We start from the raw sequence: 27,331 nt of genomic DNA, 5'->3' as shown, positions 1-27,331 counted from the left end.
ATAACTGGTGAATAATATCAACCTCAGAAACTACAAATCTAGCAGCTGAAATAAAAAAAAAAAAAAAAAAATTAAGCCAATAGACAAACAACCCTGGTTCATATAACGCGGCTATGTGACCTTCTCATGCATTTTGGAAAATTAGCCATTTTCGCAAGTATTGGAAGACTGTATTTTATGGGATATGTAAATTATAATGTGTGCTTTAGTAACAGACCAATGAAAAAAGAAAACGCCTAGTAAATGTATTAATATATTTCTGCGTTTTGCAGTATTTGAAATGTCATCTGTCTATGTATTCGTATTTGAATATTTATACGCTTATGGTCCTGTGTTTATTAAAATACTTAATTGCTTTTTTTTGGCTACTAGGCAGTTTCACATCAGTTTTAGATAAGCAAAGTCTTGTTTATGTATGATGCTATATTCAATATTCAAGGGACAGTTTGCTGTCACATACAGCCTCACCAATGAAGAATGCTTTGTACGTACTTTAACATGCATTTTGAGAAAACAAAATAATTTACTTACCTTTAAGAGAAGCTGTCACAGTGGGAATTCTACAGAATCCCTCCAGGTACTTGAAACATAATGTTTTATTGTAAACATTATTTACCATTATTAAAACATCCACAGTATTACAATCACAGACATATTACAAAGCAAGGTACACCATCAAAAATGTTTATCACATGAGAGCGAAATAAAGTTCTTCGCCCAACTCCCTGTCCCTAATTATGGCCATCTAAAGTACTTGGATCCATATTGGCCCGGCTGTGACTCCTATAGAAGATGTCATGATCGCTTTTCTTCCAGCATAGATGACCTCAAGATTTTGTTATTTATTTCCTCTGCTTTGAGCATATTTGTATCTTAAAATAAAATATAAAATCATGTGAGTACGGCATTAGGGGACACACAGCTGTCATGCGCATTAAAGTACATATGATGGCTAGAGTGCTCCTTTTATTTTTTTATTTTTTATTTATGACATTTGGTAAAGATGATGCCTTTATTGGCTAACTGAAGTATAATAGACTGCTTTTAATACTATCTAGACCTTTTTTTTGGCATATTATACGTTCAGTTATGGAGTAACATATATATAGGTATGAAAAGTATAAATATCATGCATCATATGAAAGACAGAGACAGTTTTATTACAGCCCTGCAAAATACATTTAGTATATGCGTTCTTAGTTATCAGGAAATCTGCTCACCTTATATTAATGGGATTTTTAACTTTAAATAGTTCCTTTTAGCTGCTGGTAACAGTCCAGATACCATGATGTCACGCGTCTTACATTAGGAAAGGCTTTGTAAGACCACTGAATGGAAGCCATGATGTATAAACCTGCCTGACCTTCCCAGAGTGTTTCCTGTTAATTTTCACTTTTTTTTTCTGTATAACCATTTATGAAATACATGAATATTAAGTATCACAGGAAATAACAGCCGGCTGCTTGACTCCCGAGCCAATGAATAAATTGTGAATAAATGAAATCTCCCTTAAGGTCTCAATGAGTTTGTCAACACAGAGTCCTTTTAGTATTATCTGGAGTAATGATGAAATCTAGAAGGAATTCGTTAGCCAGATGTGTTGAATCAAGCAATGAAAAATCTTGGAGCAGAGGCACTACAGTTCTGCAGAACATATATAGTTAGTCTCGAATTGTACTTGCAGTGGACACAACACAAATAATATTGTTTACAGATGACTATGCTACGAATTCACAAGAAAACAAACGTGTGTAAATCCAGATGGTTACGCGAAATCAAAGTGTACTAGATAAATCCATCCAATGGGTTTGTAGCGAGAAACTTCAGTAAACTTCAAAAGATGCAACAGTTATTCCCCCCCACAAAATTGAGAATGCAGCTTGTACTTTAGAAGCTACAAACTGTTTTTTCAAGGAAACCAGCCGTGAATGGCAACGTGTTTACCAAGATTGGTAGAAGGGTTTTTAATTAGTTCCCCTTGACCCTTTTTGAGCCAAAATTGGGAATGTTGGGCAATTTAAGTAACCCAGTTGAAATGCTTTATTGTCATTAAAAGAGAGACCCAGATAAAAAAAAAACATTCTAGGTGCTATGTGCCATATGGTCCTGTCTAGGGCTGTTATGATAAGACCGTAGACATACTGAAACTAATTATAATATGCTATCATATTGGATCTGACTATGGCTTCTAGCCTATGCCACACTGCAGAAGAAATGTCTTGTATTTTCTGGTTAATGCAACACAATAGGCAATACTAAAAAGGCAAATGATCTTAAATTAACTGCAGAAGCCTAGGGTAGCAGGCTCATGGGGATATTTTGGCCAATCATTTGGGCAAACCACTGGTGTATCACGGTTTAATGGATCACTTTGGAAGATCTCTGATCAACCTTGTAACCGTTCTCTTCACAATATAGAGAATCAAAATCTTACCAGGTTTATACGGTAGGGGCCAAGTTTAAAGAGTGTGTGATGCTTACTTAGTTCCATAGTAAGGTTTAGAAAAAAGACATAGGACCATCACGTTCACCCTTTCCAAAATATTCTAGTACTGATCTAGCTGAAGACATCTAATCACATGTCAGTTTTAATCAGAAGGGAGAAAAAATCCACTCCTAATAAAATGTACAGAGAGTATAAACCCAGAAACAACAACTTTTAAATTACTATATTTATGCCTGAATGCCCTTTCTTGTCAAAGTACAATCTAATTCATTACTAAAAGGTTCCATTTTGAAGCTCTTCTTTGTACGCCAGTTCAATCACACCTTTCTGTGAATGGTGCCAACATTGATCTGCATATTCAAAAAGAGGGTTCCTAATAAAAGGATAATAACTTCTTCATTGATCCTAATTTGTTTTGTGTAGTTGCAGCTTGACATTCTATATAGTTACTGATTTTAGAGTCAACTGGAACCCCCAAATCTTGAATAATTCCCCTGATCTGACCCTTTTTCTCTCAATGGCATTGTCACCTGTGTTTTTACTACTCATCTTGAAGGGTTTGGGCATTCAACGGCAGTAGGAACAATGCTTCTCATGCTGTATTTAGTTACAAAAGTCTTAAAGTCAAGTATTTTGGAACTGCACCTAAGCTTAGTGTGTGAGTTGAGTATCATAAAACCGCTTGACTGACCTTTCAAAGGCAAATCAAGTGAAAAATGTTCCCGTTAACATGCAGTTTCCAGTTTAACACAGAAAGATGGGTGGGGGTTCCTTCACATCATAGCCAGTGCAGCTGGAGGCACAACTTGACATGCTCTTTCGCTCTTAGACTGGAAAGTTACCACCTGTCAATGAAAATTGTTTACACTGCCTTTCATATGAGACAAATGTCTAAAAATCAGTTCTGGCAGTGAGTGTGAAGCAATTTTTTTTAACGTTCTGGATTCTCAGGGTGCAGTGCAAGCTGCAGTTATTAGACAGGATTAAGAAGCACAGCTGGCGGGCAGATGGAATGTTTGGTATTCAAAGCAGAAAGCAGTCAGAAACCAACATTTGCGGGACAAAAAAAATAACAATGCTACTTTATTAGATTATTATGTTTTTTTTCCCAATAACATCATAACTCTAGCAAGCCCACCAAAAATGTGTAGGTTCCACCGGTTGATTTTATTTAGTTTTAAAGATCCTTTTTTTTTACAACCTTTAACAAAGGCCTTACTTGCCTTTGTATTTTTTATCAATTCAGTTTGCTCCCAGATAATATTTTAAACAAGCGGCACAACTTTCTTACCACTTTTTCTCCGTATAGTTTATTGTGTATAGTGTATAGATCCAAAGAAGAACTTCCAGTATTTCGTCTGATATCCCTAATCGCCCCATAATCACCTCCATATGTTAGATAATTGGATATGATTCTGTACACTATTCAACAAAGGAACACAGTGTTTAAATAATTGTCATACATATTATTCCATGAAAGAACATTGGTTTCTTTATAAAGGCCTGGTAGCCTTTAGTAGCACTAACAAACATGCCTAACATTCAAAACTCATACCTTGTAATGTTGGATGGTATTAACATGATAATGTCAATGCCTTTTATTATGAAAAAGTATGTAGTTCACATGCTTTACCAGATATACAGTTTGTAGGCTGTTTGTTTAGGAGTAGCTCAGACCTGGATCGAGTCCGACTGTCCTACACAATGTCTGACCCAGCGATTAGCATACAGTGCGTCTATGGGGACACCCTGAGCAAGGGCATGCTGGGCTCCTGTCCCATACACCGCACATAGATGTCCTGCTGATGACTGTTCCCTGACATTAGTGGTCTCTCCATGTCTGAGTAAAGTGGAGCAGTGAGACACTGTGTCTTCCCCAATACTCTGTTTCTCTAAGACCTACAGAGACCATGAGCGTGAGTGAGACCTGGACCACAGCCAGCTGCTTCTTAAGAGCCAGCTCTTCTTGTCCAAGATCCCACAAATCATGAGGGCAATCTTGTGCATTAAAGTCCCCTTTCCGTGCTAAGGGTTGTACTCCTAGCGCACACTATTTATGATCATATAGTAACCGTGCAAGTGTACCAATGTTTATTGTCAGAAATTTCAAAATTTTTGGATATTCATTTATATTCCATTCTATGCTTTGGGGCTGGTTGATTATTCTATGAAGTGAAATAGTGTACGCTTTTTATGTTGATCTTTAGAGTGTAAAAAGATTGATGATTTTAATAAAATGTGTGTTATACATGTGAGTTCTTTTATAAATGTGTGTTCTTTTGTTGGTTTGCCTACAGCAGGCTTTTCAAGTAGATTTAGTTCATTGATTTGATGGACAAGGTGAACTGCCAAACGCATTGTTATTTTTGGCTGGAGACCCCTTTTAATCCACGTGAAGCTAAGGCACCCATTGCGCACATTTATGTTGTGCACACAGGGTATTATCCTTTGTGGACATTTGGATTGAGACATTTTTTGTTTAATCCATGCTTTGTGGAATCTTGTATCCTATTGTTTCCTGCATAATAGGTTTACAAACAAATGAACAAATAGAAAGCTTTACCTGAAATCAAAGGTACTTTTTATAATGCTTGTAACTACTCACAGTGTACCTTAATATGCATTCTTCTACAGTAGGGGTTCAGGGACATTAAACTGTCCCTTGAATACTCAACTAGGGATGAGGATGAAGTGGTTCCATTCTAATCTTTTGAAGTCACGCACTGGCCGCAACAAACAAATACTCCCCGTTTTTATGTATTGTATATCTTTTTTTATTCAATCATATGCAAGTGATTTTACCAGCATGCTGAAGGTATTAGAATCTGTCTTGGAAATTAAGTGAAATTTAAGTTTAGTTTAAAAAATAATTCTAAATCTATTCTTCTTTTCCTAGGTTACTGTGGCTTTTTTTTAAATTGTTCTTGGGACGGGGGGTTTAAATGTTTCGTAATCTAACTCTGAATATACTTCTTAACCCAAATATTTTCCGTATTCTTCAAGTTTTCTGATAATAAAGCCTTGTGACAAGTGCTCAGTAATGGAGGTATAAAGATCGCCAGACTGTACTGAGGGAGCTGTGTTAGAAATCTTAATTCCTGGATGCCTTTGAAGTCCAATATTATTCCGATTTCTTTCTAATAGCAGGAGAAAATAAAAGGCTAAAACCAATTTAGGCACATCATTTTAATGACATGCAGTATGCTAGAGAAATTATTTTCTATGATTAAACAAATCTGTGCTTTGTATTTATTAGTAATTCTGCCAATCCACGGTCTACATGCAGATTTGGCGGCTATGAAGCTGGATTCTGAAAGCTGCTATTATTAAAGGAAGAGTGTTCCAGGCTCTTGGGAAAATGCGGCTCTGATATGACTGATAGCAGGTCCTTAAGAACTGGGTCAAGGTGTCTCTGGAGATGCAGAAATTAGTCTACGCTGCTCCCAGATAAGATGACGTTGCTTTGGCAACAGAAACACACAATTTATGGCCTCCTTCATTTTGTCTACTTTTCTATGAAATAGACTGTAGGAAAAAAAAGGTCAATTTATATCTCAATTGCTGCATAGACTCTAATGAACAATTTTGTTTGTGCAATAAATAGATTTTGGTCTTCGTTAAATTGAATGCAAATCGAGCAGACCTGAAGCTAGTAAGGTTTTTTAAAGTTTATTGAAAATGCAGAATGAAAGAATCGTGTTCCAATGTTTTGGTGTTCTTACTCCCTTTTTCCTGGGACGAAACATATATCTGTTTTTACAGCTCCTTGGCCCCCACTATATGTAACTGGTTTGGGTTTTCCTGGAAGAGGTCCGCAAAAGATTTACACATCTCTTCAAAGCCACCTGATGCAGACATAGGAAGTACATACTCACAAAGGGTGTAGCGTTATCAGTGGGATTCCTGCAAATGTTAAGCATTTCCAATGGACGACTAGACGTTTGGATTCCGAGTATCTTGCGCTGATGTCACTGTGCAGGAATGGAGAGTTGCTGTAGATACAGTAAATAGACAATGCGGCCAGCAGCTAAGTGTGGAGCTGGCACTCTTACTTTGAGAAGATAAACTACTGATAAAAACATATGGTTTAGACATTGACGATAGAAACAGTGATATTCGTATGAGCCAAACCAAGAATTTTTTGACTGGACAGTTTATTTAAAGGAACACGCAACCCAAACAAAGCAGTTCCATTTCACTGAACACTTTACAGACAATACACCTATAGAGGGTTTTGGCTTTCTTACTCACCATTGTCTCTTCTAAATGTATTATTATTATTATCACCTTTTATTTAGATAGCGCCAACTATTTACGCAGCGCTTAATACAATACATATATTCAAGGGGTATGATAAGACTAGATATGGCAGACTAAGACAAACCGATACATTAGGTGGAGACAGCCCTGCTCGCGAGCTATAAACTTGTGCTCGTTTTTGGTTGAATACCTCTGGGCATGGAGGTCCTCCATCCAGCCTCCCTACAAAAAGGAAAGACGATTGTCCCTCTGTGTGTTAATGCTAGTTAACCGCTGAGCGCTCTCTATTAAAGCACTTTTACAGGCCAGCTGTACTCATTATAGTAAGTGTTCTGTATAAAAATCCACTTCATATCTAGCTGTTACTGTTCCTCTAACATGCTCCCTAATAAATAAAGCAATAACAAGAAAAAACACAAGGATTTTTTTAGCTGAGTATAGGAGCTCAAACACCAGTGGCATATTTAGGTTGGAGCTGCATATTTATATGGAAACAACGATGGAAGAGTTACTGCAAATTAATGTAATTTATGATTTTTATGTTTGCGCCTTTGACTGCTGCCGTTTCATAGCATCTGGCACAGTCCAATATCATGCTTTGTACATGTGGCATAGAGGGGATGGAAAGAGGAGCAAAGGATAGGATTCAAGCACATTTGATTCCGGCACAAACTGATGCAATATCTTGCATTGCATCAAACTACAGATTACATCATCTTCAAACCGTGTCCACTAACTTTCTTTAACTCTCAAGTCTGCAGCTGTAGAATCACTTATGACTTTGAGACAGACACTTTTTTTTCTGTTGAAACAGGTCCTAGAAATAGGAAAGCTACTTGGAATTGTGAGATCAGAATGTGGCAAGGCTTGTGAGCTTTAGAATACTATTTATTAAGCATTGTAGAATGTATATATTAATGGGTCAACTGGACTACAGGTAAAGGCAAAAGTCAAATACTAAAGTAGAATATCCATGTACATAAAATTCCAACCCACCCTCCCTGAACAGTAAAACGGATTGTGTTGACTAAATAGTATTGTCTAGAGGGCATCCAGAACTCGCTCTTAAAAGTAGTAACTGTTCCTGGTCTAGCAGTTACAGAAGGTCCAAGCGTGCTCATTAGACTTGTGCAAATGGACCAAAAATGATCCAAATCATTTTCGGTCCATTCATTTTTAGTCAACAAATTTTGTTTCCTGCCCTTTTGATTCAGACAAAATTCGGAGGGATTTCTCCATTCGAAAACTAAATTTATTGTCACTCACCCTCACTCACACTCTCTCATGCTCATGTTTCTGCACCTCTCTTTCTCTGCAAATCCATCTGCCTCTTGGAGTACTTCCGCAAATGGACAGAGCCACAGCACCACCACGTGAACAGACTATCCCCTGTCCTGAGGAGAGAGTGTGCGTGGAGGCTCCCCCTTTTTGCAGACACTCTCTAGTCGGCCTGGTTAACATATATTGTTGGCCAGTACAGGTAACGTGCTTTTGCGTGAGATGTAGGTGAGAATCACTTGTTCCTTTCCTTTTGGGCTGAATCTACCCAAATCTTGGTTGCTGGACACATGGTTTGACCATTTATAATCTTTAGAATTAGACCTGATTCATAAGGCAAACTTCAGAGCTTGGAACCCTTCTCAATATCAGGATATGAAACACTACTGTGGATGTAGGAGCTCAAACCAATGAGAGGACAAAATTACCCTTCTTCCATCCAGAGGACATTTTAGATTAACGAATCCCAAATCGCTCAATATGGTCTGTATCAGAATTTATTAGCAATATTTTTTCTGGGCAGTTACCTTGTCAGTCTTTTTTTCCCAGAAGAGAGTTAATGTCTTTCAAAATAAAAACTAAATGAGCAATTGCTCATGCCATTTCTCGGCATTTGAATGGAGGAAGGGGTGGAAGATTTGTTGGGTTTTACACAACCTATTAGAATATCTTATTTATTGTCAAATGATCCAACTTCTTGAGAGGTAGCTGGGTGCCCAGGCAAAAGAGTTATGAAAGAGGTGCTGGCACATGGCATTGTTTGTGGATCAGTAATTGGGAAAATGTTTTATGCTTGGAAAAGATTAAGCAAATGAAACCAAGAATGCTATATATTAAAGTTTGAGCTAAAAATCCTAAATTGTGAAATTCTTATAATAATCCTGATAAAGCAGATTATTTCATATACTTTTTGTGAGGCAATTGACAGGAACATTCCATCGGTTGCTATAGTGATAGCACAACTTTGCTCCAGACTTGCAAAGAACATTTCAGTGTAGTCAAATCAGTTCTTTAATAGTAATGCGGTCAGTGAATAGATCAGTTTATCATTGTAATATATAGTGAATTGTTGTTTACGTTATATATAGTGAAGTATGTTATGCTTTGACCATCCCTTCATCTTAATTTTACTTATTTTAGAGCCCATCTTATTGTCTGGATAATGAGAATTTAGAACTTATCGACAGTCTCACAAGCTAGTGATATGGTGTAGATTTTAATTTAAAAGTTTGCCACGTGTAGTGAAGGATTATAATTGTGGAGTTTTTTTAAGTGCACATGAATGAAAGTTGAGGAAACCTTTTTGAATTAAATTAAAATCTCAACTAGGGGCACTCCCCCATACTGATATACATCTTACAAATAACTCAGAACAGCATGAATTAACACAAATTATACCATGTATATTTATACTTTTTAAAGAAGGTACAGCTGTATGGAAATAGTGACAGCCTCAACATACATATGATCTTGGCTAGTGGTGTCAAGGGCCTTAAGTGTTTATTCACTGTATCCGTTACTCTTTAGTTATGCATTGGCTTAAGCAAACTTAAACTATTAATATGTGCTATTTGATAACTGTGTTTACATGAAGCCTGCAGCAACACCAGCTCACCAGAGAGTTTCAAGAGCAGATGTTGTACAGAGACACCAGGCAGACCATGTTCACCAGCAGCAGGTATAATATGCCTGAAGAAGAGACCTAGGTAGTTTTGCAAGCTTGCAAGCTATTATACCTCATTTAGCCGATAAGGGTATGATCTATACGGAATTTGCCTTTTTTTGGCTATGGCTAACAGGGTACAATTCTATACCTATAACAGCTGCAGAGAAGCGTGTGACCATTGTGAAGGACAGCATGTGTTTGAGTAGACCAAGAGGTCTACACAAAAGACACGGGGTCATCAGTTGAGACTTGAGGAAAGGAGACTTCAGCATCATCATAGGAAAGGGTTCTTCACAGTAAGAACAATAAGAATATGGAACTCTCTGCCTAAGGATGTTGTATTATCTAACTCTGTGGATATTTTTAAGAAAGGTCTGGATGCTGTTCGGGTTAAGCATAAGATAAAGGGCTACAACTGTTAAAAGGACAGTCGTATTAGTAAATTGATCCAGGGAGTAAACTGATTTAACGCTGGTTCAGTTCTTGTACTTATAGTCTCTTCTGACCTCTGCTGGACAAGATTATTAATGCAAACAGAAGGCTGCTCAAACCATTTCAATGCCAGCTGATGTATTCCTTCTGTTAGAACGACCTCTTGTGTCAGATCCGCTTCTAAATTGTCTCTTCGAGTGGCTCTACAAAATCTAATTGTGTATACTACTTTGTAAAGGTTTGCAGATGCCTCCTTTATTAGATTGGGATTTGCATCAATATATTGATGATGCCACTAATGCTGCTCTGAGCTCACATTGTGTGAGTGTAGCAGGCTTAGAAAACAAGTACTATTCCAGCTGTAGTGGAGCTCCCATGATTCTATCATAAACTTACACTCATAGTGTAAGTTTATGATAGATTTTTGGTGTATTGAGTATTTGGTGTATATAAGAACATGTTGTGTGTGTTGTATCTAGTACAATTTGTTATTACACATGTATGGCTAGTGTTGGACAGCTCTTCAAGCAGCAATGGGAATTTTTTTTTTGTATTTGATTTTTTAATAATGGATGGGTAGTACTTGCTAAAATCTGTGTCTGATGATATTTGCTATAAATGTAGATACGTAACCCAGTGAAAGATGGTTGGTAAGCACAGTATGTGACTGTATACAGCGTACATGGACAACAACCCCACATGCCATTCCAGAGATCCATTTGCTAGAAATTATCAGCTTAGTATACATTTATTACTCTGCTTCTGAAATACCATCCAGACTAGCACCCTAAATGGACCCCAAGTTCTAAAGAAACTTGATCTTTTTTCTTTCTTGATATTTCCCTCGTGTTTTTCAAATTCTTAAAATGTGTCTGAAACATTTCCTCAAGTGCACAATTAAAGGAATGTTTTAAATGGAGACTGCAGCTATGCTGGACTTCTTTTTGCTTTTCAATGACATGTAGAGTTAAGGCAGGGAAGTGGTCTTCTACAGTAGCTGCCAAGAATCTACCCACTGGTGCTACCTGTCCTATCTGGTTATTAGGAATAGTATGTCTTATATCAATGCTGTGATCTGTCCACTGTTACCCAAGGGACATTAGCCCCATAGCTTTTGGCCGAAATAGTATGTTTAAAATATTCATACAGAAAAAGTCCCAATTGCATGATTGAACCTGTTGAGGCCTGCTTGAGTGACTTATTGACCCAGTCTTCCGTCTGTATGTTTGCAGACAGAAGGGCAGTTCTGGTCTTCCTCCAGACACATTAAGATTACCAAAAACCGGTGTGCTCACAACCTGGAAGAAACACATCAGGGTGCCAAATGACAGATGATAAGTGATTTAACATCTGGCTGTATTTTAGCCCAGATGCCCCTCGTGGCAATGTCTGGAAACGCACGGCTACGTAATAGTAAATCCTGTCTGGGATTCTTACCACGTGTTGAGGTTACCATTTAGTACTCAAGCTGGTTACATATATAGGTTGGTTTCTAACTAAAGTTCTGCATATTTCAAATCATTCTTTATGGCTAAAATCATTGACTTTTTTGTTTCTATATTCCCATGGCTAGATTATGGCTCGCCAATATTTGAATGGAGCCCTTGTGTAATACGTGAAAGAAAATTGCAGCTAAATTTTGTGGTTTCCAGTAAATACATATGTAAATGCAGCACAGGGCCTGGGAGAATAAGTCAATTCCTTGGGAAGGCTTTCCCGCTAAAGATTTATTATTTATTTATATGTTTTGGAAATGTTGCTGTGCATATGTTTCTGAAACAGATTATAGTCAAATTCCTGAGATCACACAATCAGGTCAGACTGTGGGGAATAAACGCCATATGGCAAGTTTGACTATTCACTTTGAGATCTTCTGCCAAAACTGACTCTCCACCCCAATGTGTGAGTTCTGGGGATACGTCCAGGGTCTTGTTAAAACCAGGGTAATTTAGTTCATATGATTATAGCTAATAGAACAGATTTACTTTTGGAAGCATTTTTGTTGAGTAGGAACACATTTGTAACAAATTGTGTTTCTAAAACAGGGCTAGAGGCATTTTATGTCTTTATTACACTTTATTTTATATTCAGAAGATGCACGGTCACGTTTGGTAGGCAATTTTCCGTTTTAGAACTGCTTTGCATATTACGTAGACATCCGTTTACTCATATGGGCTGTAACTTTGCATAAAACTGTATTTTTTCTACTGCAAGTTTACATTTATGATGTGATTAGCTTGATGAAATGTCATCCATGCAGAAAAATGAATCCTGGTGTATTTAAAAGATTAAATAGCATCTCTGATGAAGTAGATCAGAAAAACAAGTGAACCTAAAACATAATATTGTTGTTTTTTTCTTTAAAAAAAGTTACTTTTAACATTCATTCATTGATTTTGTTGCAGAGTATGAATCAGAAGCAAAGAAAACAAATGAAGTCCTTTCAGGGATCGAGAAGCTTATGGTAGGTGAAATAAATGACTTTGTATCCGTTACATGAATAGCTTTTTACCTTTGTAAAGTCTTCCAAACCCAATAAACCGACAATAAAGGCTACCTGTGCTCTTCAGTCGCACAAGCCATCCTTTGTCTATAGGCAAAATCCACAGGACCTGCCATAGGTATTGGGAAGGCAGATTTCTCATTCATGCAACACTGGTATCAATGAGATTAAAATCTTTAATGAAAGATAGAAATAAGGGAGTCTGCTTCAACCAGACAACTGGTTGTGTGAATGATTGCATATATTGCATATATTGAATTAATATTATTGTATTAAGTTTTCTTTTTTTTTTTTTCTTCATACCATCTTATTTTAATTAATTAATCTAACTAAATGTGCCTTTCAGTGGTAAGTGTATTTAAGACTAAATTGGAAAAAGTTTCTATTAATTGAAGGTGAAACCCTAGCAGGCGTTCTGTCGGGTTAGATAAGTCTAATTTTTTAGAGAACAGTTGTAGGTATGTATCAGCAATAACACATATTGTAATTCTGAAAGACGTTCTGTCCGCCATTAGATGTTGCTACAGTACATTGACAAAGTTCTGAAATATAATTCGGATGTTTTTTTAGTTCATGCAAATCACAATAACACTGATGCTTTTTTCCCTTACTTATGCTGAGTTAACTACATTTAATGCGGTTGTTATTAAGTAAGAACAAAACACTAGGCACTCTCCCAAGGTCTCCATTTAAGATATTAAGCAGAAGAAATACACAATACTCATGCTATATATACAATGCAAAACAAATAATGGTCTATGATGGGTAAATTAGTTAATTAGGATTTTAAACCCTAAGGGGGACTTCTCTGAATATTCACTTAAGCAAAATACACTCCAAAAGGTATTATAGGGACACCGGCGCCTTGTTACCTAAGATGACGGCTGTGTGCTGGGAAATATATTCTGGTGCTGAGAGAAATACGTCTTAAAAGATGGGACACATTGTTATCCAGAAAGGTCCACCATCAGAGTCGCTTTGGGTTTTTACATATAGGGCAGTCTGCTCAACTAGCTGTTGGTATAGTCCGGGGTATTTACAAGAGAAGTTCTTCAGATAGGCTGTGTGCTCCATCAGCTTTCAGAGTAGGAACTAATTGCAGGACTGCCATCAGGGCTCTGCAGCAAGTATAGCTGGATAAGTCCTAACACCCAGGGTGCCCCTGGTTCCCTCATAGTAACATTGACTACCCATACATGTAACCTGCAGGCAGAGGTACCTATTTACCATAGGTAAGGTTGGCTTAGGTTGGGCTCATTGTATTTTGAACATGAGGGCCACACAAAATGAGCTTGGGCTTTTTAATATAGAGGACCCTTTGGGGATTAACACGAAGAGCTTTTGTAGGGGTGGGGGTCGATACTTGATACTATTTCTGAATTTCTGATGGCAGCTCCTTGGTAGTGTCTTGGTTCTGTGCAAGAAATGTGCTATGCGGTTCCTGGTTAGAAAATGAATGTCTTAGTGCAGCAATTAACTTAATGGAAAAATCTCTGGTGTCCACAACATGTCTGTAACAAGGTATTAATAAATTGGTAACATTTACCTTCCGTCCAAGACCTATAAGTGCTTTGCCATTTCTGTATTTATTAATGTATTATACAGAGACATTCATTAAAGGTATTTGAATGCTCTAATGCAGTTTTGATGCAAGGTAGACTTGCTTGCTTCAAGCACAGAATCCCCATTGGTATAGATAATAATGTTATACATCAAGAACATACTTACCTAACATTTATATAGACAATAACATATATTAATAAGCTCAAAAATAGACATCCTCCAGTTGGTCTTATTAGCAGCACAGGAAACATCAATCCTTGTTCATAGAGAATATTTAGTGCGATCGTAGTTCTTATGTGCATTTTGAGTAGTGGTTTAAAAGTATTTTTCCTAAAATTATATAATAATAATTGCAGTTATAGGGTGCAGAAAGTCAGGGGATAGGCGAATCAGTGCAGATCTGGGACACCTCAGTTAGCTCACCCTTTTTTAAGTGCCTTGCTATAAGTTGCCCTAAAATCTAAAGGGAGTGAGTAGACATGAGGCCAATATAAGCACCTAGGCCTTTGCTGTCAGAGGCCACGTTCACCCATTAATGACTATTCCCAAAATGTAAAAGGTGAAACACTTAATCTATATAAAATGAGGTGGGATTGGGGCCAATACCTACCCCATTTCTTTCCCTTTCCCTAAAATAGCCTTATTACATAAGTGCCCCTTTGCCTGCTACTTTAAAGGGCACCAGACCCTAACAAACAGCAGTTTGGATAGGAATGGTGGGACATTATCCCCATGACCATTTATAGAAAAATATGGCAGGGGTTATTTAATTATATTTGTTTTTGCTGGAGATTATGGTGCCTTTCACTTGCAATCTGGAGCAGCAAACTATTTAAGGCACTGGTCTAAGGCTGACCCACGGTATGACATCATATGTCAATGCCTTGCTTATTAGTGATGCAAAGCACATGGAAACAGTATAATACGGAGGTTACCCCGCTCAGCACAATCCTCCACAGTCGAAATGGCCTGGAGTGAGCAGACATCTCCCTTGTAACCGGGCTATTGCGCACCGGTGCACTGGGGACTCTCAGATTCCCTAAATGAAACCTGTTGAACCCGTGCCATGTATTTTTTTACTTGGGTCCTAGGAACTGACCATCTTGGTCCCAGTACTTTTTTTCTAGGTCATTAAATTGAAACACCCCTAGGAGAGCCAGAGAATGCGAGACTAAACTGTTGCTTTAGAATGTCAAGAACAGATTTTGGTTTCTGAATTGTAGTTGTTAATAAATGCAAGCTAGAGAAACTACCCCCCCCAACCAAAAAAATCACAAAATTGAATCTTTCCACTGATATAAGTGAATGAGTTTCACATGCTTGTCATAATCCCGTACATTATATATATCATGTTTACTATGATAATTTACAGTCGTATAGGGTTTTCCAAATTTGTAACATCTGGAAGGAAAGAAACATTTGTGTATTTATACATCTGTCCTGGCAGATGTGCCAATAAACTACATTGCACATTCACTGGAATGGTGCTCTGCATACAAGCACCAGGAGTGCCGTCCTTTTTTTTTTCCAAAAGATCGTTTAAATCTCAGCTGTATATCAAGAAGAGCTTGCAAGTAAACAATACGTCAATGGGAGTTAAATATTTCAGCAAGCTAATACTCATCTGCCCTTTTTGCTGCTTTGTTTACATCTCTTCTTATTACTGCACTTTCTTATTTAATGTGTTTTCTGTTTGCAGGAGATCAATTATGCATGTATTTTGTTAACCGTTTCCATACTGTATGACATCATATGCAATAATCTTAAATTAAGTTGCTGGAAAGGTTTTAAGAACCAATCGAGCCACGAAAATAAAAAATGTTCTAAGATAAATTGGCTTTAGGCTCAATAGTCCAGTCCAAAACGTGCATTGTATTTATAAATACAGCATTAATAACTGAAAACTTGGCATGAATGGGGGGAAAAAACAAGGTTACGGTGGCTATTTTCAGGGGTCTAGAGTAAGATAATAGGACTTTAGGCAACGTTTCCACTATAATCATATTATTTTTGTTGTAATTCTGTTATCATGAATCCTACCCATTGTACGGCGCTATTGAATTTGATGGCGCTATATATAAAACAATAAATAATAATGTGCCAGCTCTCACCAGTATCCACCAGTATCCAGTATCACCAGTATCCACCATCTTCCAGTTGCTAAACCTTAAGGAACACTGTGTGTATTAATGTTGTAACCTTTCTTCACTTCCAGAAACGTGTATGCATAATCACTTTCATTTAGAAATGTGTTGCTGCTTTCAAACATTTGATGAAGCATATATATATATATATATCTGGAGTATTTTATCTTTTATATGTAGGGTAAGAGGTATCTTGATCCTATTCTTGTCTCAATTGTCTGCCTATCTGAGTTTTTTTTCCTGAAAAGCAATTTGCTTCATTATTTTTGTGGGACATTTTTCCAGGAATAAATAAAAGAAAACAAAGCAAAAGAAATAGTCTACCTCCATTGTTATTTATTGGATGCCCTTTATTGAATACACTAAACAGAAATGGTGACAAGTCTGTTGAAATGCAAAAAAGTGGCATGTCAATCTGGTATTGTGTGTAGCTTGTCAATAAAATGAACATAATTGCTACTGAATTGCACTTACTTTTTTATTCTTTCTCAGTCATTGTATTTAGCTTTCAGTATTATATATATATATATATATATATATATATATTGTAACCATAAAGCGTGTATATTTTTTTTCTTTTTTAGCTTTTCTTATAACCAAGGTAGGAAAAGTATCTGTATATGGACACTGGTGTCCCCGAAAAGGCTCAGGAGAGCTAGACAGCCGTCCAAATTTGAAATTTAAAAAGTAATTAATAAGCAATAAGAATAACAATAACTTTTCTTTTATTTGTAATTGCTGTCCAGATTTCCAATATTCAGTCAAAATCAGCTCTAGTCACGTGGTCTCCTCCGAATGGTTATCCAAGTGGGGAAAAGCACAGTAATGGCCTCCCTTATGCCTGTAGTTATGAGGTTGCCTTATCAGACAAAGGGAGAGATGGAAAGTACAAGATTGTTTACAGGTAATAACTTTCACTTGTAATCTCTAGCGCATGCAAGGTGAGCACCGTAGCACTGATACACACCAATCAGCCATAACATTATGAGCACTGACAGGTGAAGTGAATAACACTGATAATCTTGTTATCATGGCACCTGTCAGTGGGCGGGATATATTGGGCAGAAAGTGAACATTTCATCCCCAAAGGAAAAAAATGCATCTCTAAAACTGCAGCTCTTGTGGGATATTCCCGGTCTGTAGTGTTCAGAAAGTGGTCCAAGAAAGGAAAAGCGGTGCACCGGTGACAGGGTCATGGGCGGCCAAGGCTCAGTGATGCAAATGGGGGGCGAAGGCTGACCCTTCAGCTACTGTAGTTCAAATTGCTGAAAAATGTAATGCTGGTTCTGATAGAAAGGTATCAGAACACACAGCGCATCTTGGTTTGTTGGGTATGGGGCTGCGTAGCTGCAGACCAGTCAGGGTGCCTGTACTGACCCCTGTCCACTGCCGAAAATGCCTACAATGGGCACATGAGCAAAAGAACTGGACCACGGAGCAATGGAAGAAGGTGGCCTGGTCTGATGAATCACGTTGTCTTTTACATGACGTAGATGGCCGGGTGCATCCACCTATCAATTTACAGGACTTAAAGAATCTGCTGCTAGCGTCTTGGTGTCAGATACCACAGCACACCTTCAGAGGTCTAGTGAAGTCCATGCCTCGATGGATCAGGGCTGTTTTGGCAGCAAAATGGGGACCTACACAATATTAGACAGGTGGTCATAATGTTATGGCTGATCAATGTATATCTATACATTTAATAGACAAAGATAGTCATCTGCTTATTGCATTACAATGTGCAGAATGAACTTACTATGTGATTGATTGCTGTTTCAACTGTTAATTATTATTGCAAACAGCAGTCAATGTAATTGTCCATAAGGGTGTTTCTGTCTATAGATCTGTATCTGCTTAAAATAAAATGACAATAACATACTAATCAATTTGCTACTTAGAAAGCTAGTCTGGAAGTTCTCAGCTTGACAGGCTGATGTACAATCCTCTGTTTTTGTCTGTGATTATGGATGATGCTGCCTTGAGCGAGGACAGCAGGCAATATTAAGTTTACCCTTTGTATTACTCACTCCCGTTGTACAATTTGTTTCCGCAGCGGAGAGGAATTAGAATGTCATTTGAAAGACCTTAGACCAGCAACAGATTATCACGTCAGGTGAGTTATGTTCTTGTGCAGTAACTGGAGCTATAACTCTATTTAGACAATGCAGAGAATGGCAGTGCCTGGAGTGCTGCAAACATACAAGGGCTAGTGCACCGATTTAGCCTAGTTTACTTTGCCTACTAAATTATTTTCACAACTTGTGAAGCGTCTTAAAATTTGCCTTCATATTATTTCTTGATTCAAAAGAAGGGTAGAATAACACCTCCAGCTCATGCTTTGCCCACATTAAGATCCCATGTAAGATTTATAGATAGTAATAGTAGAAAAACCCATTGGCCATCTAGTCTGCCAATTTAACTAGCTCCACTGATGGGAACTTGCATGCTGGGAAGTTTTGGTAGAACGTTATAAACCCAATTAAAATAGTACTTGCAAATACACTTTGTAAAGATTCACCGTGTTATTTCTTGTTATGGTTAACCTAGCGATAATTAAGCAATTTAGTATACCCATGTTACATCTTCAGTTTTGTGTTTCTTCCTTAGAGTATATGCAATGAATAAGTCAGTAAAGGGATCGTGTTCAGAGCCCATCAGCTTCACTACTCATAGCTGTGCTCCTGAATGTCCCTTCCCACCTAAACTATCTCACAGAAGTAAAAGCTCATTGACGTTACAATGGAAGGTAAGATGTTCCTCATGGCTTACTCGATGCACACTACTAGGGCTGCAACTAACGATTATTTTAATAATCGATTAGTTGGCCGATTATTTTTTCGATTAATCGATTAATCGGATAAAAAAAATACATTATTTTAAATTGAAGAAAAATTGCAATAAAAAACGTACAATTTACACTTTCATCTCTTTATTGCAATGGCCTCTCTCTATTCACCTTCTTATTTTACTGACATAATAATAAAAGCTACAAGAACCCAAACACAGTGCTTCTCAAACTAGGTTTTAATACAAAGTTATTAGTAAATATTAATTCATATGTTAACTATTTTTCATATTTAATAAAAACTGAGAAAAAAGCCTTGTTTAAATTTTTTATTTACCAAACTGCCCCCAGTTATGCACATCTGACCCCCAGCTTGCCACTCTGCCCCATATATGCCTTATACACCTCTTATATGCCAGATTCCACTGTGCCCCCTGATATGCCACTGTGCCCCCTGATATGCCTTATACTCCTTATATGCCAGTGATATGCAACTGAGCCCCCTGATATACCTTTTACCCCCAGATTTGTTTTATGCCCCCCTGATATGCCTAATATCGATTTGTCTTATACCCCCTATATGCCACTGAGCCCCCTGATATACCTTTTACCCCCAGATATGTTTATGCCCCCCTGATATGCCTAATATCCATATGCCTTATACCCCCTATATGCCCTAAAAATTCATAATACCCCCCATACACCACTATAACTCACCCATACACCACTCTGGCTCCTCCCCCTCCCATACACCACTCTGGCTCCTCCCCCTCCCATACACCACTCTGGCTCCTCCCCCGCCCATACATCACTTTGGCTCCTCCCCTCCCATACATCACTCTGGCTCCTCCCATACATCGCGTTGGCTCCTCCCCCTCCCATACATCACTTTGCCTCCTCCTCCCTCCCATACTCCACTCTGCCTCCTGTGAACCTCCGTTTCTGACAAGACACCAGGGAGCCGGGTAGAGAGGCAGAGTGGCGTATGAGAGGGGGAGGAGCCAGAGTGGTGTATTGGAGGGTGGCTCCCATACACCCCTCTGACTCCTCCCCCCTCCCATACACCGCTCTGCCTCTCTACCCGGCTCCGTTACTGAAGGCACTTTCATTGCAGCTTCATAGAAGCCACAGTGTAAGTGAAGGGCAGTAACGGAGCCTGTCTGTGCGATGCAGAGAGGATGATTCTCTGTCAGCCGGTGAGGGTCTGCATCGCACAGACAGACTCCGTTACTCACCTTCACTTACACTGTGGCTTCTATGAAGCTGCAGGGAAAGTGCCTTCAGTAACGGTGCCGGGTAGAGAGGCAGAGTGATGTATGGGAGGGGGGAGGAGGCAGATGGGAGGGGGAGAGAGACGGAAGTGAGAGACCGGCCGACAGTGAGGGGAATCCAGGTCCCCTGCAGCGTAGCGGGGGATCTGGATTCCGGTGTTATAATCCGATCTCTGTTTGAGGTCGGATTATATAAAGAGAGGAGTTTTTCAGAGCATTTGCTCTGAAAAAAACCTCTTTTTATAATCGATAAAAATCGATCCGATTAATCGATGATGAAATTCGTTGACAACGATTTTCATAATCGATTATTATCGATTTTATCGATTAGTTGTTTCAGCCCTACACACTACTACTACTACAACTGGTCAGCGATCTAGTGCTTTTATTCTCACAAATCACTGAGCTCAAGATGTTTTTCTTCTGTTCCGTTTATGTGTAGCTCATATTCTAGTATTCAAAATCAGTATTAGACCAAAACTGTTTTTCTGAGCATTTCAGGACCGAGTAGTCACTTAAACTAGATCTTCCACATTTGGAAAGTCTGACTTGACCAATAAGTATTGTATTTGGTATTATAAATATTATACAGTAGGGTCTGCAAAACACAGATGCTGATTATGAATGCCGATGTCATGTTTTATAGATTTAACTAAAGCAAAAAGAGGGGATTTAACAACAGCAAAAAAATGAGCACATCAGGTTCTCTGATTGCATGAGGTTGTCTTAGATCATGTCCTCTAATTTAAGAAATTGCACTACAATCAGCTAGAAATAGGCATCTTGTATTGCTCATTGATCTGCAAGAACACAGAGTCCAAATAGGCTTTTGTAAATATTGCACAGTGGTGACCCAAACTGGCCATAGCTAAATCTTAACATTTTAGATTAAAACACGTGATGACTTGATTTACATCAATTTGATTTTTTTTTTAGGCACCAATCGATAACGGTTCAAAAATCACCAGCTACATTTTACAGTGGTATGAGGTATGGGTAATTAAACATTTAATGGCATGTCTTTTCATATTTATTATTGCATACATTTGGACATGTTTGATTCTACATAAGATGGATTACAACGTAATGTAAAAATAGCTCCGATACCAGTGTCATGGTGCAGTATCGTGCAGTAATAAGTCAGGTTGTTTGATAAAAACATTGGCATCTGGTGGGTTCAGTTTCAGAGATGCTAGCCCATTTCTAGAATTAATAGGGTCCATTCATTAACATGAAATGGAAAGGTGATGGTGACAGAACAGCAGGGATATTTAACCATTAGTCAGTGCCACTGTTGCAGACTATATGTACATTTTTTGAAGGGCAGTTACCCAGTGCCAATACATTCTTCAGGCTCACCTTTAAGCACAATGGCCAGTTTTGCCCAGGATCCCATTAAAATTAGAGTCTGCGCTGGCCTCTGCCATTTAAAGTCTCCATAACCTCTCTGTTGCATATAAAGTCATTCGGAGCATTCCTTTCTGCATCTATGTTGGCAATAATACATTTTATCACAATTTAACAATAAACCACAATATGCAACAAAGAAGATAGTAAAAACAATTTTGCTAAAAGAACATTTTAGAATGATGTGAAATTGTTGCTCAATTGGAAAGAAACGATGCCTGTTTCTACAGAATATTCAGTTTAAGCAAAATGTTTTTTTTTATTGGTGCTAACAGTATAAATATACATTGTCAAAAATATCTATTAACTTCTAAAATTGTTAAAATTACCCCCGCGCGCACACACACATTTGTCTTTCAAATGTTGAAATGGTTAGGAACGCCTTGTTATGTTCTGAGAAAGAAATCAAGGAATGGCCATGACGTTTTTCATCTGTTGAGCTCATTAAAGTGAAACAGGATATAAACATAGACTTTGTGCAACCGACTAATGAATCAAGGTAGTGGAAAGGTAAACTTATGTCAAGAGAGAGCAATCAATAAGCCGGAGCGTTATGATTTCTTGCCGTTGGAGTCAGGAAGCCCTGGTCCGCAGTTCAGATCAGTAACATCTCACCCTGGAGAAATCAAGTGCTTCATTTGCGATCCCTCTCTGCAGGTTTTAAAGCATTTGTGTGAGAGAGATAATGACAGTGTTCATCATGATGTATTTCAATTTGTCATATTGTCTCTGTATATACTGTGCCATAAGCAACAAGTGATTTGCCAGGTTTTGTCCTATTTAAAACATTTTTTTTGGTATATTCTGCATTATGAACTGCTCATGTCTTGAAAGGCAACTCAAAGTAGTTTGAATGTTTCATATTTAGAATTTAGACTTAGATTTCATAATTATAAATATGAATTTGCTTTGGGATGGTTTCTGCTCAAGTTAGAAATATTTGGAGACTTTATAAAGGTTTTAAAGAAGCAACTGATGACGTAGGAACACAAAATTTCCATTGGGCAAGATCAGATTCTTATGTTCTGCGCCGTCTGTGGAAGGACAGATATTAGTCTAATTAACATTAGCTGAATTGTTTACAATCGTTTAATTGAGGCAGAAATTCCGGATTACAATTTAAAATGAACAAAGAAAGCAAACACTATAAAAGCAGGGGAGAAACATTTCCCGTTCCGCTAAAATAAACAGAATGGTTTGATTCCCATGACTAGTTTGCAACATTATTGAAGGGTCGAACGCTGTGTGTTGTTTTGAACAAGCATCTGATGATTTACTAAGCAGCTGCCCGTCAGTTAAGTCATTTTGCACTTAAGCACAAGAAAAACATCAGGTGCTCTTATCGAATTGTCGAAGGAGGTCGGCTTTTTGTAAAATTCAAGCATTTCTAGCACTGCATTAGTGAAAGTCCACTTCTGTCTCAAACGCAAACTAAACTACCGGTATATTACAAACGGATGACTTCTCCTACCATCGTTATTAAAAACAATTCTGGCCTAAGCAGAAGCAGGGTTTGTGATGACGTTGCTTGCAGAATGTTGTATATGGTGATACCCATTGTTGGTTCTTGAATTTCTAACACCCTAGGCAACTTTGGTTGCATGAATCCCCACCAATTTAGTGTCCTAGACAACTGCCCTGTGAATACTTTTTACTAAGTCTTGATCCAGGTTCAGAGGAAGCCCTGGAGTTTCCTGTTTGACTCTAGTCCTCCAGCTCTTGCATACTTAGGTGTTTTGGACAGGACCAGCACAGTATTTCTCCTAGACCTTCTCTGATAAAGTTGTTCTATTCCATCTATACTGAGTTATCTGGGTGATCTTGCTTCCCCCGGGTTGAATGATGCCAACCCTCCAGTATGTTTGGATTCTTTCTTTTTTTTTGTTTTACAGAACTCTGTAAACAGGAGATTAATTGTAGAGCGTTTCTCATTATAAATCACACCCAACGTATGCTAGAAAGCTGCTCCATTTTGCTATTATTTCCAAATCAAATGTGAACATTACCATTGGCGATGGTGTAAGACACTATAACACAATACTTTTTGTAAAGGGTTTTAAAGCTAAACACATTGATATAATATAATACATGTACAATGTTACCTGGATTGCCTCTTTACTAAGTCATTATGACATACAGTGTTTCAATTCATTCCTTTACTAGGGAAAAAGAAGTACTGTATTTAAAGAATGTTATATGGGAAGTCAAAGGCACTACAAGCTTACAAAACTATGTCCAGCCGTGGGGTATACCTTCAGAGTGGCAGCATGCAACGACATTGGCAAAAGGTAAGTGTTGCTCGTGAAATAATACTTTATTTTATAATGTCTTGGACAGCTATATAGGCAGAAATAGCAATATAATTTAAATTGAAATACTAGTGGTATGTGCTTGATCACTTAGAAAGGGTGTCTTTTTTTCTAACGGAAACTTTTTTTTCTAACAGAAACGATGAATAGGTAATTTCTTTAAATACCTTAAACTCCTAACTTTACATCCCTGATTGATGTTTTACATGGAAATTTTTTTTACATGTTTTTTTCTTTTTTTGTGTATTTGAAATAAAAAATAAAACATTTCTAAAAAAAAATTAGAAAGGGTGTTATTTTTTTTACGTCCGGGCGTTATTACAACATAGCCTCTGCTTGTTTCCAAAAGGATGGGAGATGCATAATGTGTTTGCATCTGACATCAAGCTGAAGAAGACAGCTAACCAAGCCATAGCATAGCAAGATCAAGCAATACCAAAAGGGGTAGCGCTTCAGATGGTGTTCCAGGAAGAAAGGGTTCCTAACATACAGGGACGGCCTTAGGGGTGTGCGACCTGTGCGACTGCACAGGGCACCATGGTAACAGGGGCGCCTGCCCGGGACTTAATCATCGTTTTGTTTTTGTTTTTTTTTAACTTTATTTAACATCATTCATGTTAAATAAAGTTTTAAAAAACCCCCAAAAACGTAGCTTTAATCTAAGTCCCGGGCAGGGGCGCTGAGCGGTTGCTCGTGAAGTTCTCAGCAACCGCTCGGCGCCCCTTACTCTCCGTGACTCCGTCGCGGGGCCGGCATCTCATGTTCCGGCGCTCAACATGAAATGCCGGCACCGCATGTTCCGGCGCTCAACATGAAATGCCGGCACCGCGGCAGAGCGAGAAGACGGATGCCTCCCGCTCTCACCGTAGGACTCCGGTAAGGGGGGGGGGAAGTTTGAAGGGGCAGAGGGGGGGGTAGTTTGAAGGGGCAGAGGGGGGGTAGTTTGAAGGGGCAGAGGGAGGGGTAGTTTGAAGGGGCAGAGGGAGGGGTAGTTTGAAGGGGCAGAGGGGGGTAGTTTGAAGGGGCAGAGGGTAGGGGTAGTTTGAAGGGGTAATGAGGGGGGCGCCAGAGGAGTAGTCCGCACAGGGCGCCACAACGCCTAAGGCCGGCTCTGCTAACATAGACTTGTTTACATACAATAGCAAAACAATTAAATTTGTATTCCTTTATTTGCTTTCCTAGTACTGCCTTCTGTTATCCCACATAATGTAAAAAGCTGGGGATAGATGTGTTTTCGTCTGTAAGTCATACTAGGAAAGCATTGCATTACGTTACATTTATTTATATAGCCCCAGCAGATTCCGTAGCTCATTACAATAAAGTGTTAGTAGACTAAAGTAAAACAAACCGGTACCGGAGAAGAGGACCCTGTTCTTGTGAGCTTACAAACTAGTCAGGGGCCGAGGGGGAAGTGAAAGAGTAGGAGAGGACTGCTTGGATGGGGATGAGTTGGTCGAGTCAGGATGAGCTGTCGAGGTTGTTGGTTGTTAAGAAGTCTTAGACAGGATTCTGGCTGAGAGTACTATGAAGAAAGCTTGTATGCTTGTCGAAAAAGTTGGGTTTTCAGAGAGCTTTTGAAATTTGCATACGAGGGAGAAAATGAAAAGGTTCCTATGTTTAGTAAGGTTATCACCCCACATATTATGGTTTATCCTGTAAAGGGTTTGTTCTTTCTCATGTTAATTGGTACAATTGCATTCATTCACAGAATTGCTAACGTGTGCTTCTTGTAAGATCGAATCATGCTTCAAGTGGTCTGTTAAAGGTCCATCACATACCTCTATTGACAGAGCATCTGTAATGTTATTTGAGGAACCTCAGATATAGACATTCTAGTTAAGACAGTGTAACCGTTGAAGGCTCACAGGCCACCAGTCTGAGGACAAGAAATTGATGAAGTAACCAAGGAAAATACAAAATTCTGGACCTTCTACAGCACATCATGCTCCAATATGAGCTTTTGGTGGCCAACGTATTATGTTTCGGTGTTACACAGATAGAGGCCAGGGGCTTTGGTGAAAGCATTTTTCTGTATTACAGTTTAAGAAAAGATATCTGTAGTATGTTTATTATTGATAACATTGTTAAGAAACAAATAAGCTGTTTTCTAGAAGTAAATTGTCTCATACAAATTTTATACAACATGTCATTTTGACAAAGCTTCTTTGAAATTGCCTGCTTGTAAGGATATTTGAATTAAAATGAATGCCACCCTTTTCCACCCCTAGTGAATACAGCCAAGAAGTTGTTTATTACACATCAGGCAACATCCCTCAGACGCCATCTGCACCAAAGCTGATCCGAGCTGGAATAACATGGATAACGCTGCAATGGATGAAGCCAGAAGGATGTTTCCCAGATGAGGTGGTTTCTTACACCCTGGAGATTCAGGAGGATAACGTATGTCTTTTCTAATGGATAGATGGCAATAACATCTGTATATACCAGTAACGTAATACATAGAGGGAATGATGTGTATAGCTTTCTGTCTGTATCCACACCACAAATGTATTCTGTTATAAAACTCATACACATTCTGTCTTGTGCTTGGGAAAAAAAACATCCATATTAAAATGTTAAGCTTATTAAACTTGAAATCTATTATGAATTTAGAATTAAATTATGTGTTCAAAAAGTTGCAGATAAGAATTTGCTTCTGTTGTTGTCATATGAGGCGAGAGTGCAGTGACATCATGATTTCCTTTTGGCCAATAAGGCTCAGTAACTGGTGTAGTCATGATGCGTACCTCAGTTCATACTGTGGTACATGAACCAAGTTATAGTAATTCACAATGGAATTTGGTAACCTATATTACATGGTTGGAGGATCTGGCTACACCACTAAAACATTTGAGGACCACTAGCCTAGTTTGATATTACTCTAGTGTAAGTGATTGCTTTGGTTTTTCCACCAGCATGGTTACTTTGGAGATGTGCTTGGTTTAAACATAAGTAATCTGGCCTTAGTGTCGTTGAGTTCTGTGACAAACAGTGGTGAAACTGGCATAACAATTAATCTCCTATCCTTAAGCCCTTTCCTTTCTCCTATCCAGCCTTGGAAAGGTAATACAAACAAATTAAAATAATAGGATGCTAAAATCGCCATTCCTATGAGCTATATGTAAAATAAATGATGTAAGAATACTGAACTGCAAACTGTGGTATTATAGATTGTGATAAACTCTTTTAATTTTGGTAGAATATAAGAATAAGTGTAAAAAAATGTGTTTGGTATGTTAGTGAGCAACTGAGTGAAAATGGAGGATG

The 27,331-nt window shown here is 38.3% G+C and overlaps 1 protein-coding gene across 1 annotated transcript in view; it reads left to right on the top strand.

Annotated features, from left to right (window-relative positions):
- The window catches only part of FNDC3B (fibronectin type III domain containing 3B), a 148,678-nt gene that overhangs the window by 74,970 nt on the left and 46,377 nt on the right, over positions 1-27,331 (top strand). Inside the window, exons 7-13 of the mRNA XM_053460580.1 lie at positions 12,488-12,546; positions 17,039-17,196; positions 18,346-18,405; positions 18,900-19,038; positions 21,285-21,338; positions 23,919-24,043; positions 26,293-26,464. Of these exons, the coding sequence (XP_053316555.1) occupies positions 12,488-12,546; positions 17,039-17,196; positions 18,346-18,405; positions 18,900-19,038; positions 21,285-21,338; positions 23,919-24,043; positions 26,293-26,464 (767 nt within the window). The remainder of the gene's footprint in view (positions 1-12,487; positions 12,547-17,038; positions 17,197-18,345; positions 18,406-18,899; positions 19,039-21,284; positions 21,339-23,918; positions 24,044-26,292; positions 26,465-27,331) is intronic.

The sequence above is a fragment of the Spea bombifrons genome, chromosome 3, assembly GCF_027358695.1.
Source record: "Spea bombifrons isolate aSpeBom1 chromosome 3, aSpeBom1.2.pri, whole genome shotgun sequence".
Lineage (NCBI taxonomy): Eukaryota > Metazoa > Chordata > Amphibia > Anura > Pelobatidae > Spea > Spea bombifrons.
This window is presented reverse-complemented; position numbering and strand designations above follow the sequence as displayed.